At 47.3% G+C, this 15349-nt stretch overlaps 1 protein-coding gene across 1 annotated transcript in view; it reads right to left on the reverse strand.

Moving 5' to 3' along the window:
• Positions 1–4126: 4126 nt before the first annotated feature.
• LSM12 (LSM12 homolog) overlaps positions 4127–15349 on the reverse strand; it is a 45241-nt gene continuing 34018 nt past the window's right edge. Inside the window, exon 5 of the mRNA XM_082272972.1 lies at positions 4127–4829. Within this exon, the coding sequence (XP_082129098.1) occupies positions 4737–4829 (93 nt within the window). The 3' untranslated portion in view covers positions 4127–4736. The remainder of the gene's footprint in view (positions 4830–15349) is intronic.

Below are 15349 nucleotides of genomic sequence, written 5' to 3' on the forward strand. Positions count from 1 at the left end.
TCTCCAGAGCCACAGGGAGGCAGCGTCAGCAATCAGAGTGCGCTTAAGCGCGTTGGCCCACTCCACAACAGCCGGAGAGACCATTACCGAAGCAAACACGGGTTTCAGCAAGGAACCCGCTACCAGATAGATGTGGCAGGAAAGAGTTTCCACCCACCTATCCGCAGGCATTAGAGTGGCCTTATTTAACCTGGACACAGTGTGGTCCACCTTGGGAGCCGCAGTCCAGCGAGAATCCACCGGATCCGCAAAGGGATAACGGTACTGAAATCCGGCACCACAAAATTACTTTTTAAAATGACGCCATTATTCAGGACAAGGAAAAACCTGACCCGATTGTTGGGCTTTGCGGGTCCCAAAGAAAGACCGCTTACCCGAAAGGTGGGGCTCATCATCCAAATTTAAAGTGTCTTTAACAGAGCTAATAAGCGCGGACACCGCAGCACGGTCCCGTGCTGATCCGGAGGGGGAAGCCTCCTCCTCCACATCCGACTGAGGACAGAGACCCCTCAGGGGGTACGCTGTATGTGGCAACCAAATCTGGCTCTGAATAAGAAGACAGAGGGCATAGGCCTTTTCTTAGAAGCCCGGTCAGACATCAACAAATCCACTTTGGATGCTAAAGTCGCAAACGCAGCATCAGTGAGACTATAGCAGAGAATTCAGGAGTACCTGAACCCTCCACCAGATTTGGGGGGAATTTGCTATCCTGGGACTTCATAATAGCAATCTCAATTTAAATGACGCTGGCCCTTTAAATCGGCAATTCCCGCGGTCCCCACCGCAAATGGAGAGCAAGTCCTGTGCTACAGGAAACTGCAAAAAAATTAATGCCAGCAGGAATGCAGGCCAGGAAACACTGGAGTCAGGGCTGCGAGGCCTGGGCATACAATAACCTGCTAACGCTCGATGGCAGGCTGGGATTCCATAAGGCTCTAGATCTAGAACATGGGTGTCCAACCTTATGGCTTCTCTGGGCCACATTGAGTGTAGAGAAATTTTCTCGGGCCAAATATAAAATATATACTATAGTTAAGGTATTTAAGTAATAAAAACTCTGCCGCGCCCTTCCCTCACTGCCGCGCCCCCCCCCCCCCCCCAGCACTAATTTAACACAACTAGAGGATGATCCCTTCCGAGGCAGCCTCTGCCTACAGTTAGCTGGAAGCCGCTGTGGCCGTGCCCCCAACCCGCCTTCCTTCCTCCCCAGCGAAAAAAAAAAAAATTGTCAGGGGGCAGTGGGCAGCATTGCCTGTGGTTCCAGGCTGCAGGTTGGACATGCCTGCTCTAGAATAAACAGTGCTATTCCCAGCTCCCCAAACACTGTAGTCTTCCGAAGTCCAACTATGCGCAGGAACAAATAAAAAGCTATCTTTTAAAAGAAAAAAATACTTTTCTAGAGAAAAAAAAAAAAAAGAAGAAAAAGGCTGAGACCGCAGCCCCAGCCAGGGAAAATCCAGCCTAGGCAGCAGCAAACCGAATTGGAAATTAAGCTAGCTGGGGGTATTGACCATAGGGACAGCCCCCTGTAGGTGTGTCTATACAAATATTCTAACAAAATCTTCTGCCTAGCTTACTCCCGTGGAGAAGGCCAATACCCAGACGTGCAGATTGTATGAGTGGGCGGCAACTGTCAGGACGCAAGAAAACTGGATTTTTGACTTACCGTAAAATACTTCTTACGTTCATTGACGGACGCAGTTCTCCGATTCATATCAGTAGGGTAATACTGCCCCCTACAGGAGTAGGACACTAGGCAGAAAAGGTCTGGCTACGCCTATGGGCAGTCTGAGGGTACACCCTCTCTTCCTGCATAGGATGCTAGTTTTACTCTGCCTAGTCCAGAGTAAGGACCTAGTTCCTTGCTGGGATCTTTGGTGCTGGAATACAAGTAATTTTTTAATGTAGATTTTTTTTTAGCTAGTCATTTTTTCTTCGGATCATTTTTCCTGTTAGATCTTCTAGCAATTATGCGGGCTGTGCGACAGACTGGACCCCCATATCCAGTGGTCACCCCAGTCTGGCCATCGAGCGCGCGCAGGCCTTAGCTCCACGCTGGGTTGGCTGCGACAGTCACACTGGACAGGGACTGGCCCCGTGAGTTAAACATCTCGGCCAGGACGCACATGACAGGGTCTAGGCTGATGTCGCAGCGTTCCCATTTGGCCGACAGCCCTACTCTGGTGGTGTAGGGCCCTGTCATGAGATGGCACCCGCCTGTGTTCCCAGTATGGTGAGTAAACATTCACTCAGTGGGAAAGTGGACCCCCTCCATCGGAGAGAGCTCTTCCCCCTGCCTGCTTCAATCACACACTATGGCCCCAGTGCAGATTCCATCGCGGAGGACAGAGTGAGGCTTCTTTCCTAAAGGTATTCAACCCCCTGCATACTGCATCATTGCAACTTGCAATCTGAACTGACTTGGTATTGTTTCATTTTCGTTTTTTATTCACAATAAACTTGGCTATTTTTTTTTAGAAGGTTCTCCTAGTGCTTTTTGGTCAGGATCCTCTAGTGGAAGCCTGCATTTGTTAGCCTGCTCCTGTCAGCGCATGTTCTCAACCCTGTGTGGATTTGTTCTGATGTCTCCTCAAGGAGTTTTTTTTCCACAGCAGCTTGGGAACAGTTAGGCACTGTACTTTTTACCATTACCAATTGGTGGGCGCCGAAATCTAGTTTGTGACTTGGAAAAAAAAAAAAAAAAAACCTGAGCCTTTAGAACCACTTTAAAGTACCTATTGTGCCAGAGTGTGAGACAAGTATAATCAGGAGTAACAAAATTCCCTATTACTATGACAAGCACTGCGAGTTGTGAATAGCCAGAACAATCCAAATTATGGGGAAACCTGCAATTCCCTTATTCAATATCACTGGAGCCATGAGCAGTCCAGGCTTCCTCTGTCAGTGGGCATTCCACTGAAGGGACATTTAGGGTTTAGGAACCTTAGAGATTGACCACAATCTCTGGACCTGTATAGCACCCTGCAGCCAACTATATGCTAGGCAGTCTCCTGCAGTGGGTGGGGGTTATAGGAGCACACAACAGGGGCATCCCTAGCAGAGTTTAATGTCTAACCACCCGAGGGTAGACTGCATAAAACCTAGGGTCTTTGAATACACGTTCATATCCTGTACTGTATAAGAAACTGTTTTGCATCTAAGAGCAGATCCCCATCCTAGTAGGATGCCAAAAAAAGAAAGATTATGGGACACGATGCAGAGGGGTTATTCTGGGCTGGCCTAATTCTTGTTTGCCTAGCATCCGATCCTGTGGAAAGGTCAAAGATATTCTGTAAGAAATTACTTAAGAATGGTTGACAGGGGAAATTAAACTGGTTCCACTCTGATGGCCTTGCTAAGAGACATTGGTCCCAGAACTAATGCAGTCAGGAGGTTATTTGACACTTTTTACTGATCAAGGAACCCCCCCCCAGACACCTCTGGAGGAACCCTGGTGGAGAAAGACCAATGTAGCAGTTTAAACCAGGAAGCATTTGATGTATAAAATTTTGCCACCTGCCTCTGAAGTTACGTTGATGTGGATAAATTAGGACTACTTCTCTATTCTTACCTTTAGCATGTTGCCTCATTGCTTTGTTCCACCACTGTAGGGCCCTGAAAAACCAAAGCAAATATCTTCCTAAAAGTCGGTATTTGCAAAGGTCTTTGTATGCTGCTTCCATAAGGCAGCATCCAGGGCCTGGCAAAAGGGGATGGGGGAATTGGCACATGTGCCTCAATCCCACAGGTAGTAAACTTTGTCAGGGTCCCAGCCCAATATTGGTCTTGTAGCAATGTGTACTGCAGACAGGGATCGAGGAATCTTTGAGAGTCAGCTGCAAAGCTCAAGGATTAGCTCTTGAATAGATGTGGTAATGCAGCGTGCTTTGAGGCATTTAGCTAGCATTTGAGGTCAGTTTGAAATGCTTTGGACTGTCATTGGAATTTCTTCACAGGTGCATCTGACTTGCGGTTAGTTTCCCAAGTTGCATCAAACTGCTTTTGTATACCCTTTCACATGTCAAATGGTAAAATTAGAAAAAAAACGTAGTATTACAGGTCCATATCACACTCAAAATAAAATGAGACCTTACAGAAACATTTACTTTTGTTTTTCGGTTTTATTTTTTTTGTTTTGTTTTTTTTTTTAGGTTTTTTTTTTTTTGTTTTTTTGTTTTTTTCTTTTCAAGTTTGTTTTTGTTCCTTTTTACAGGCAATTTTATAACCTATTCCCAGTCAGAGGGTGACATGCCACGCACCACCCTGTCCCACTGCCTGAGAAAGGGTTGGCAATTTCCTCCAACAACAGGAGAGAAGAGAAAAAACTTACACAAATAAAAAAAAAAAAAAAAATAAAGACAAAGAAAGGAAGGAAAGGGGAGAAAAATTCTGTTGGAGGAAGAAATGCAATGCCAGGAAAAATCTGGAATTGGAGCCGGACAGGCAAAAAAAAAAAAAAAAATTCATTGGAACCCAAGGAATCTTCTATCGCTCAGGATCCCCTCAACCCATTCCATACATAACCATTTACACACGATGGCTGCTGTAAGAAAGGATTGAGAGAGACTAGTCCGAAAAATAAAAGCTACCCATTCCCACCCCAAGCCAGCCCCCTGCTTGCCCCCTCCCCATGTTATCAACCCCTTCCAATCTTCAGCTCTTCTCAAGGGCCCCCCGAACACAGCAGGGTGAAGAGCAGGCAGCTCGGGGGCAGCAAGGCTGATGCAGTTGAGGGCTCAGGAGGACGTACTGGTCTCTTTCTGTGACAGCTGGATTGGGTTTCGTTGAACACCCTTCTGACTTTCCAAATCTCTAAAGTGTTTATCAACCTAGAAAAGAAAAAAAACAGGTTAAGTTGTATAGCAGATGTACACATTAAACATACACAATTTTTTTTTTCTCTTCATTCAAAGTTGTGCAAGAGGTCTCTTGGGGTTCCATTGCTGTTGCAGCAGATTTAGATTTCAACCCTCATCCCCAACATTGGCTTCACTTTCACTTGCAGCTCCAGCCGGGTGGCTGGATGCCAGGGCAACAGGATGCTTAGTGTAATGTTTCCAGAGAGCTGTACAATTGGCATAGAAAAAAGAAACAGCGCCCGGAGTCCAGAAAAATGTGACTTCTAAAACATGGTTCATGGACTTCATTAAAAAAACTGAATTTTTGTAAAATCTTACCATAAATCCTTTCTCCGAGTCCTCCGACAGTCGCCACCCACACATAGTGTTATTGACCTCTTATCTATAGGAGCAAGCTAGGCATAAGACTTGTTAAAAACAAAGCATTTACATACACACCTATGGGGGCTGTCCCACTGGTCCAATACCCCCCTGCTATCAGCCATCCCAACTCAGTTTGGTAGCAAGCTAAGAGTCCAAGAACAACAAAAAGAGTGGTAGAGTGTGCCTTGACAGGGAAGGGCGGTACCCGTTCCTTCAACGAATAGGTCTGTACAATCGTCTGTCTGATCCATTTTGAAATGGTCGCCGCAGACGCAGCCATGCCCTTCGAGGTCCCTCAGGAAGGACAAAAAGAATCCGATTTCTGAAAGGATTCAGTTGACAGGTAAACCCTGATCGCCCTGACAACATCCAAGGAATGCAAAGCAACCTCCTTAGGATTCGCACAGAGCGAAGGCAAAACAATGTCCTCATTAAGGTGAAAATCAGAGACCACTTTGGAAGAAAGGACTGGTTAGGTCGCAAGACCACCTTATCCCTATGAACCACCAGGTAAGGGGAGCGGCAAGACAAGGCAGCTAACTCCCGACACACCGAACAGAAGTGATCGCCACAAGAAAGGCAACCTTTTTAGACAGCAGAGTTAAACGAGATTTCCCTGAGGTTTTCAAATGGGGAACGTTTTAACATGGACAGAACCAAGTTTAAGTCCCATGGAGGTAAGGACGCCCTTCGAGGAGGGGCCAAGTGACGCACACCTTGAATGAAGGTGCGAATCAAAGAATCAGACGCCAAGGGGCGCTGGAAAAGGACAGCCAGTGCAGATACCTGGCCCTTAATCGTGGCCAACGCAAGGCGCTGGTCTACACCAGACTGAAGGAAAGCCAACACTCTCGCCACCAAGTATGAACGAGGATAGAAGCCCCTGGACTCACCAGGCAAAATAAGCTTTCCATGTACAGTAATAAATCTTACCAGACGAGGCTTTTCTAGCCTTAAGGTAGGAATGACCTCTGAGGAGAGACCCATCTCTCAGGACCTGGCTTTCAACAGCCAGGCCGTTAAAGCCAACGACTGCAAAGCAGGATGGAAGATCGGTCCCTGAGACAGTAGATCTTCTCGCATTGGCAGCCGCCATGGAGGCTCGACGGCCAGGTGAACGATGTCCGCGTACCAGGACCGGCGTGGCCAGTCCGGCGCCACCAGAATCACCAATGTTGGTTCCGAGGCCAACCTGCGAAGGAACCTGGACAACTGAATCGGAGGAAAGGCATAGATCAGATGATACTGATGCCAAGGCACCACCAGCGCATCAGAGGCGTCTGCCAGAGGATCGCACGTTCTTGCCACGAACCTTTCCACCTTGTGGTTTAGCCGAGACGCGAACAGATCCCCATCTGGGGATCCCCATTTCGCACACAGCATTTGAAATACCTCCGGGTGCAGGGACCATTCCCCCTGGTCCAGGGTCTGGCGGCTCAGATAATCAGCCTGCCAATTCTCTACACCCGGAATGTGAACTGCCGATATCGCCGGGACACGAGTCTTGGCCCAAGACAGAATACTGGTCACTTCCTGGGCCGCCCGGGCCCTCCTGGTGCCCCCTTGGTGATTGATGTAAGCCACCGCAGTGGCATTGTCCGTCTGCACCAGTCTGAACCGTAGTGGACAGATCGCGCAGCAGGCTCTGACTGGCACTCGGTCTTAACAGGGGATCATCCAGATATCCCAAGACCGCAATGCCCTGTGCCCGTATCAGGCCCAGAATGGGAGCCAGCACTTTGGTAAACACCCTTGGAGCCGAAGCGAGACAGAAAGGTAACGCCACAAACTGATAATGTTCCTCCGCGATATCGAATCGGAGGTACCTCTGATGACCCTTGAAAATGGGGATGTGTAGATACGCATGCTTCAGGTCGATAAGAGGCCAGGAATTCGCCTGGACTCAGGGAGGCTACCACCGAGCGGAGCGATTCCATGCGGAACTTCCGAACGCGTACAAAGCAGTTCAGAGCTTGTAAGTCCAGAATCGGACGCACCTTACCCTCCTTTCTTGGCACAGTGAACAGATTTGAGTAAAACCCCCGAAACCTGTCCCGATGAGGCACCGGGACGATCACCCCCTGGGCGAGGAGATCCTGAACTGCCTCCTGATGAAGGTCCTGTAACCGCCCTGGTGTCAAATGAAGATTTGAGGGAAAGAATCTGTCCGCCGGCTGCGAAAGGAATTCGATCTTGTATCCTGATCGAATGATTTCCTGAACCCACCTGTCCGGAATTTGGAGCAGCCAAGGTTGGAGAAAACCGTGCAAACGTCCCCCCTACCCCTGAAACGGGTGAGGGCCCCCCCTTCAGGCAGAGTAGGACTGGGCCGCCGCATCAGCCTGGGCAGTTTTTTGTTTGCCCGCCCAGGGCTTTCTCTGGCCACCCTGGCCCTTGAAGGGTTTTCCCTTGTTCTGTGCCTTAAAGGCACGAAAGGACCCCTGATTTGGTTTAAAGGAGGGGCCCCCGCTTACTACGGAAAAACGCCCTTAGGATTCTGGGGCAGCAGCGTGCTCTTGCCCCCAGTGACCCCTTTAACCAATTCATCCAGGGATTCCCCAAAAAGGCGAGAACCCGCATAGGGGATGTCAGCCACTGTTTTCCTGGAAGTCTGGTCAGCCGACCAGCTTTTTAACCATATCAGGCGATGGTTAAATCAATGCGACACTGGGGCCTCATTTAAGGCTGCATCGCACAAATACATGACCCCTTGATAAATCTGGTCCACCATCTCCACGGTAGTAGGGGAGGCAGAATCAGCCACGAGGGTGCGTCTTATCACCTTGGTCCAATCCGCCACAGCCTGAGCCACCATGACAGGCGAAAATAGGTTTCAGCATGGAACCCGCCACCATGTAGGAATGGCGGGCAAGGGATTCCATCCTCCTATCCGTAGGATCCCTAAACACCGGAGAATCTCGGTGGGTACCAGAGTGGCCTTGTTCAATCTGGCCACAGTGATCCACCTGAGGAGCCACACACCAGCGTGAATCCGTAGGAGAAGCAAAGGGATAAAAGAGTTGAAACTTTTTTGGCACCACAAAAGGTGCGTTTTAAATGACGCCATTGATCATTCACAGTAGCGTGAAACTCAGCGGGGCAAGGGAACACCTGCGCCGCCTTGCGGGTCCAGTGTGTACCAAAAGAGGACAATTCCCGGAGGATTGGGCTCATCCTCTAAATGTCGTGTTTCCTTAATGGCAAGAATAAGCGCATCCATAGCTGCGCAGTCTTCGGCCGTCCCAGGGGGAGAATCATCCACCCCTGCAACCTCCGCCTCCCCCTCAGACTGAGAAGAGTGAGACCCTGCAAGGGGCAAGCTACCTACGGCAACCATGTCAGATTCAGAAGAAAAAGAAACCCTAGGCCTTTTTCTATTAGCTCGTTCAGTCATCAGAATATGCACTTTGGACACCAAAGTCGCCACTGCAGCAGACAAAGTCAGAGCAGAAGATTCAGAAGACCCTGAATCCCCCACTAAGGCTGGGGGAAATTTGCTGTCCTGCGATTCCATAGCAAAGTTTTTTTTGTGGTACTGGCCCTTTAAGCGCGCCGCAGACCCCCGCGGCACACCACTACAAGACTGTGACAAACAGACCCCTAAGCAGGAATAAACTGATAGCCAGAAGTATTTGCACAAAAAAAGGACAGCAGACAGACCCCCACAAAGTGTTACCACCGCAGCCGATCTCTTCTGAACAGAAGGAGGAAGTGATGTCACTGCAAGAGGCTGAACAGAGACTTCAGGCCAAGGAAAAATGGTTGCCTATAGAAAGTAATGGGAGGCTTCGGGAAAATGGCTGCCGACATGTGCTCGGAACGAACGTTTTGCCACACACAAGATGGCTTCGCAAGGCGCCAAAACACCACATACAATGCTGTATAAGCGCCCACAGTGAAGCCAGACATGCTGCCCACACCAAAAATGGCAGAACGGCGGTTTTTAACCCTGCAGCGGTCGCCACACGTGCCTGTACCTCCCAAAGCACCCTAAAGCGACACAGGAGAGGGACCCCCACAAACCCACAGCGCACAGGCTGTGAGAAAAACCCCTGCAGGGACCGGGATCAGGGAGCCTAAAAACGCACAGACATGAGGGGATAACAGACACACAGGACTGCCAGCCCCAGACAGAGGCTCCACACAGAATGTACTTACCTGTACTCGATGGCGTGGGGTGCCTCTCGACGACGGGAAACCGCCCACCCTCAGATGGCAGGGGTACCGTCAACAAAACGCAGGATGCTAACAGTGCACGGAGAACCGCGGGGAGACGTCCAGGCGAGGTAGCCACCTCGCAGGCTTGCATCCCTGAGGACAGGGATGGGTCGTTTGCGAGGCCAGGGCGAAAACATAGCCTGCTTAACGCTCGATGGCGGGCTGGGGTTCCATAAGGCCCTCTGTCCTGGAAAACCAGGACAACCAGTCCGACTCCCAGCTCCGCACACCGTCATCATCTTGAAGAAGTGACTAACTAAAAGCTGAGAAAAACAGCTAGTAATGTTAAGAAAACACATTCCCTGAAATAAAATCCTAAAGAAAAAAAAAAAAAAAAAAAAAAAAAAAAAAAGAAGGCTGAGACTGTAGCCCCAGCACAGGGAGAGCCTCTCACTCCTAACTAGTCAGAAGACAAACTGAGTTGGGATGGCTGATAGCAGGGGGTATTGGACCAGTGGGACAGCCCCCATAGGTGTGTCTATGTAAATGCTTTGTTAAAGTCTTATGCCTAGCTTGCTCCTATGGATAAGAGGTCAATACCCCATTGGTGAAGACTGTACGAGTGGGCGGCGACTGTCGGAGGACGTAAGAGAAACATGTACATCAAGCCAAGGTGTTTCAGAGAAATAGACTACCCCTTCTTCAGGGCTGTTGCTGCACACTATATGGAGCAAAGTTTCTGAATGGCAGGATGCCAGCTTTGGTTCAACAGGCAGCAATAGTGATTGCTGCCTATACAACAAGTTGGCATTCTGCCATTCAGAAACCTTGAACAACTACTGGTGATAATCGTTCCCACCAAAAAGTACGCAGCAACAGCCCTGAAGGGGGGTGTGGAGTCTGTTCCCCCGAAACCCATTGCCTTGATGTACATGTTGCCAATTTTTAATAAGGGTCCATGGACCATATTTTGGAAGTCACATTTCTCTAGATGCTCCTTTTTTGAACCAAGTCTAAAAACGACCTGTAGAAAAGACAGCAGCCCAATCCCTGAGAGGGCCCATCACCACTATTAATCACTGGGCACTATCACGAGAGCAGCGGAGGCAGAGCTGGGGGTCACGATCCATCTATTAGCTACCCCCGGTTAACCGGTTGTCCCCAACTAAATCCTCGTCTCTGGTGACATCCTGTGGAGTATCCCTGTCACACTGAGGTTCAACTGCTGCCCGGAGCCCCTGCGAATGTGCATGCAAATCTGTCTCCACTCAAATAGAAACATTGCTACCCCAAACACAGCTATTTTGAGCAGCCCATATACCAGAGCAGTAGCACTGCAGTCACTACACCAGCTCCTTGCAATTTAGGAGTACCATGAAAAGGAGAGCTGGTCTGTTCTGTGCATAAAGGGCACCTCTAGTTTTCTTTTAGACATGCAGCTTCTTATTTCTTGGACACGAAGTTCAGTTAGCACCTTCTCATTTCTGTGTGCAACCTCCAACTCCACTACAGCCACCTGCTGTCAGTGTCAAATTTCTGCAAAACCTTCCCCCAGAATGTCTCAAATGTGTAAAAAGCAGATAAACCACTAAAACCTACTGCTGCAAAAGGTTTTAATTAAAAACTGAAGGCTGAATATGTGGTCTCGTTAAACAGTCATTAGGACAGAGGACTGTTCTGACAAAAGCTACTGGATGCCCACAAGGGAATGCTCTAAGGAAAATGTATTCAGACACCATCCAACCTACCATTTACCTGTTGCATGATAAATCCCAACCCAATCAGTATCTAAACACCATGAGATTAGCCTATTCTAGAAAAAGGCAAAGTTCAAAGATGTGTGTGGAAAAAGGATTTTGGACCCACACTAGCAAGCCAAAATTACCTCTTGGGGTACAAAGTAATCTGCCAAATCCTAATTAGCCATGCAAATTTCTACCCAATTCTAAAATCTTCTTTAGATCAACGATCTAGCATGAGGATTAACCAAACTAAAGACGGAATGAATGGTTTTGGTAGGCCCTCATTACAGAGTTCTGGTAAAAAAAGAAAGAAAGCTGAAATTTTGACCAATAAACTCCATCTTTGAGTGCAGTACAGGAAGTCAGACTGTGGGAATACCCCCAGTAAATAAACTGAGTGGTAGGCAAGAGCACAGTACACAGGCCCACAAATAGGTTGAATAGACGCTAGGGCTGTCACGACGCGTCGACGTAGTCGACTACAAAAATCGTCGACGTGCGTGAAAAGCATCGACGCGTGACGTCACACGCCCCCTGGCTGGCCGCCGCGCTGCTTGAAATTCCCCCGCCGGGCTCCGTCCACACCGATGCCGGAGACAAGACCGTCCACACTGATGCCGGAGACAAGAGGTGAGCGCTGACCGTCTCCAGCACCCCTGTACTCCGCCACAGCTTCTGCTGCAACGCCATCCTCCCCGATCACCCAGCTACTTAAGAGATGTCACATGTGCGGCACTACACCGGCTTGTACTGTACTGTGGCGGCTTGTAATGGCCTGTACTAGGTGGGAGGGCTTACTGAGGGGTCTGCACTGGGAGGGGGGGGCTTACTAAGGGGTTTGTACTAGGTTGGAGGGCTTACTGAGTGGTCTGTACTAGTGTACTGGGAGGGGGGCTTACTAAGTGGTCTGTACAGTACAGACCACTTAGTAAGCCCCCCTTCCAGTACAGACCCCTCAGTAAGCCCTCCCACCTAGTACATACCACTTAGTAAGCCCCCCTCCCAGTACAGACCCCTCAGTAAGCCCTCCCACCTAGTACATACTGTACTAGGTGGGAGGGCTTACTGAGGGGTCTGCACTGGGAGGGGGGGCTTACTAAGTGGTCTGTACTAGGTGGGAGGGCTTACTGAGGGGTCTGCACTGGGAGGGGGGCTTACTAAGTGGTCTGTACTAGGTGGGAGGGCTTACTGAGGGGTCTGTACTGGGAGGGGGGCTTACTGAGGGGTCTGTATTAATTACAGGATTAATTAGCTAATCAAAAAAACTCAATTAAGCAAAATAAAATCGTTCGATTAGTCGACTAATCGTAAAAATAATCGATAGATTAGTCGACAGACAAATTAATCATTAGTTGCAGCCCTAATAGACGCTAAACACTAAAGACAACTTGAAGTACCTTGTGAACTGAAGCGCACATCAATAGAGGCCTGAACATCCACCTAGCAAAACTTTGAAAAAGACTAGGTGGCAGACCTGCAAAGCTACCAAACAGACATCCGACGCGGAACAGCCCAAGAAACACAGATTTGGTGAATTGAGAGATTTATTATATATATATATATATATATATATATATATATATATATATATATATATATATATATATATATATATATATATATATATATATATATATATATATATATATATATATATATATATATATATATATATATATATATATATGGAAAAAAAGGTGCATATAAATACGCACAAGCGGCGCTTAATGAGTTATCCACATAGGATGCAAAAGTGATCATAAGCAAATAAATTGCTACAAATGTATGAATTAAATATAAGTCCACAGTAATTAATGTAATAAAAATAGAAATAGAATAAAGTCCGTGCTGATAGAGAAGTCCAACACCACTTGGCCTCAGTGCGGGTATAACGCTCCACCTTGCCGTTAGTCAGTGTGCACCTCCACCTCACCACTCGTGGGATATATGCATATATACGCTTACCAGAAGGCTCAAGCATACACGCCCAATAATGAAAACCAGTCTGGACTCTCTCCGCAAACGGATCCTTGGAACACCGGGTCATACACAGTAGAAAATCTCCCAAATGGTTGCGGTGCATAAGGAAGGAGCAAAGATACACATAGGGCAATATTGCTTAAAACACCATGTACCTTTATTGACAACTCCCCCCTTCACCCATTACACTCACATAAAAAGGAATAGAACAAGCATGTATAGATCGGTGTGGCAGTACGGTCACTGTCGGCCGCTTACCGGACTCCCGCTTGCTTCACAGCGTCCCGGAAGCTCCGGATTCCGAGGTCGTACAGCGTCCTGTTGCCGAGGTGACCGCGCAAGTCACCGCCCTAACGCGTTTCGTCATCAGACTTCAACGGAGAGCGTGCTTGCGCGGTCACGTCACTCCAATTTATTTCATACCTCTGCCGGACATTAACCCCATCTGCAGCCTATCAGCCGCGGCGGAGCGCCGGAGTCATTGGTATTCATTAATGACGGAGCCCATATTCAGAAGAACACCATCAACATACATATAGATAATGTGGTCATCTTGTATATATTGTTCATTATCGCACAACATGATATCAATGCTGACTGCGGCCACAATCTATATGTCATACTTATAACATTAGTCGGGCATATATGATACAATTACTTTGGTCCAAACACGCATAGTTTGGTATAGCCCTGTCAACCTAGGCTCCATTGTACATACGTTATCAAATTTCACAGACCCGAAGCATACATATCTAATATATGCTAATAAATGTTAATATTAAAAATAGAAATATTAGGTACATGTTATAAATATAAGAATTATTCTCTAAAGTCCTCATATAAAATATAAAATAGTAAAAGAATATTAAAAGAATATATATGAAAAAATATTAAAAAATATTTGAACGATTACATTCACATACCTAATACCAAAATATCCTGCATGGGTGTGCAGGTATTCAGCAAAACACTAAGCTCACTGGTTCCAGATATAGTTATAGGACCTGGCTATTGTGTTAGTCTGTTAGTGCCAGTCATGTTACCGATCCAATGGTAAAGCGCGCCTTGTACTAAAAAAATTTTTTCTAAAAAGACGGTTAAAGTGAAAACTACATGACTGTATTTCAACCCTTAGATTGGAGCTGGAGTGATCTTCCCCCATCAGTAATCACTGATGAAGCAATTCACATCCAGCTCTACATTAAGACCCCTAGGATGGAGTACATCCGTAAGGTATATCCAGTACGTCTCACGACGTGATAATTCCCTGACCATGTTTGATCCCCTCCAATTGGGGTGTATTCTGTCAATTCCCCAAAATTTTAAACCTGAGGGGTCTTGGTTGTGTTTTAGTTTAAAATGTAAGGATACGCTATGGTCTTTGTATCCCTTGATGATGTTGGTTATATGCTCGGATACACGTTTGGATAGAGTCCTTTTTGTGCGTCCAATGTACATTTTGCCACAAGGGCATTGCAGACAGTACACGACATGGGTGGTATGGCAGGAAATACACTCTTTAATATCGAATTGTCTCCCATTGGCACTAGAAGTAAAGGAACTCATACCTCTTGGATGTTCTCTTACTTGTCGACAGGAGATGCATCTCCGGCAGGCAAAGAAACCGGGTCTATCCCAGAACATTTTGGGTTTGTTAGGGGGGTCTATGATTTTTTTGACCACCTTGTCCCCAAAAGAAGGGCCTTTTCTGTAAATAAATACAGGAGCCTCTGGGATGACCTCTCCCAAGAACTTATCCATACAGAGGATTCCCCAATGTTGTTTAAAAATATTCTCGATTTCCTTGTATTGCTCGTTGAAATTAGTAATGAAGCCCCACTCATGTCTTTTGTTTTCCTCTTTCGTTTTGTCTTCAAGGCAGTTGTTCTGTGAAAGCTTTCCAACTTCTTGTATAATACTATCCAATCTCGAGGGACAATATCCTTTTTCGACAAAACGTTCTTTCAAAAGGCCAGATTGTGCCAGATAATCCGTGTCACTGGTACAATTCCTCCTAATGCGGAGGAACTGGCCCTTTGGGATGTTTTTCAGCCAGTTTGGATGGTGCCCACTGAACATGGGAAGATACCCATTCCTGTCAGTGGGCTTAAAGTAGGCCTTAGTGCCAACTTTACCATCTCGCAGGAAGACCTCCACATCGAGGTAATGGATGTTGGTTTTGCTCCAACTGAAGTCCAAGCGAATGTTGTTCTGGTTGTTATTTAGATGTTGCATAAATAACAATAA

The sequence above is a fragment of the Pelophylax lessonae genome, assembly GCF_965119305.1.
Source record: "Pelophylax lessonae genome assembly, chromosome: 11".
In the NCBI taxonomy this organism is placed as follows: Eukaryota; Metazoa; Chordata; class Amphibia; order Anura; family Ranidae; genus Pelophylax; species Pelophylax lessonae.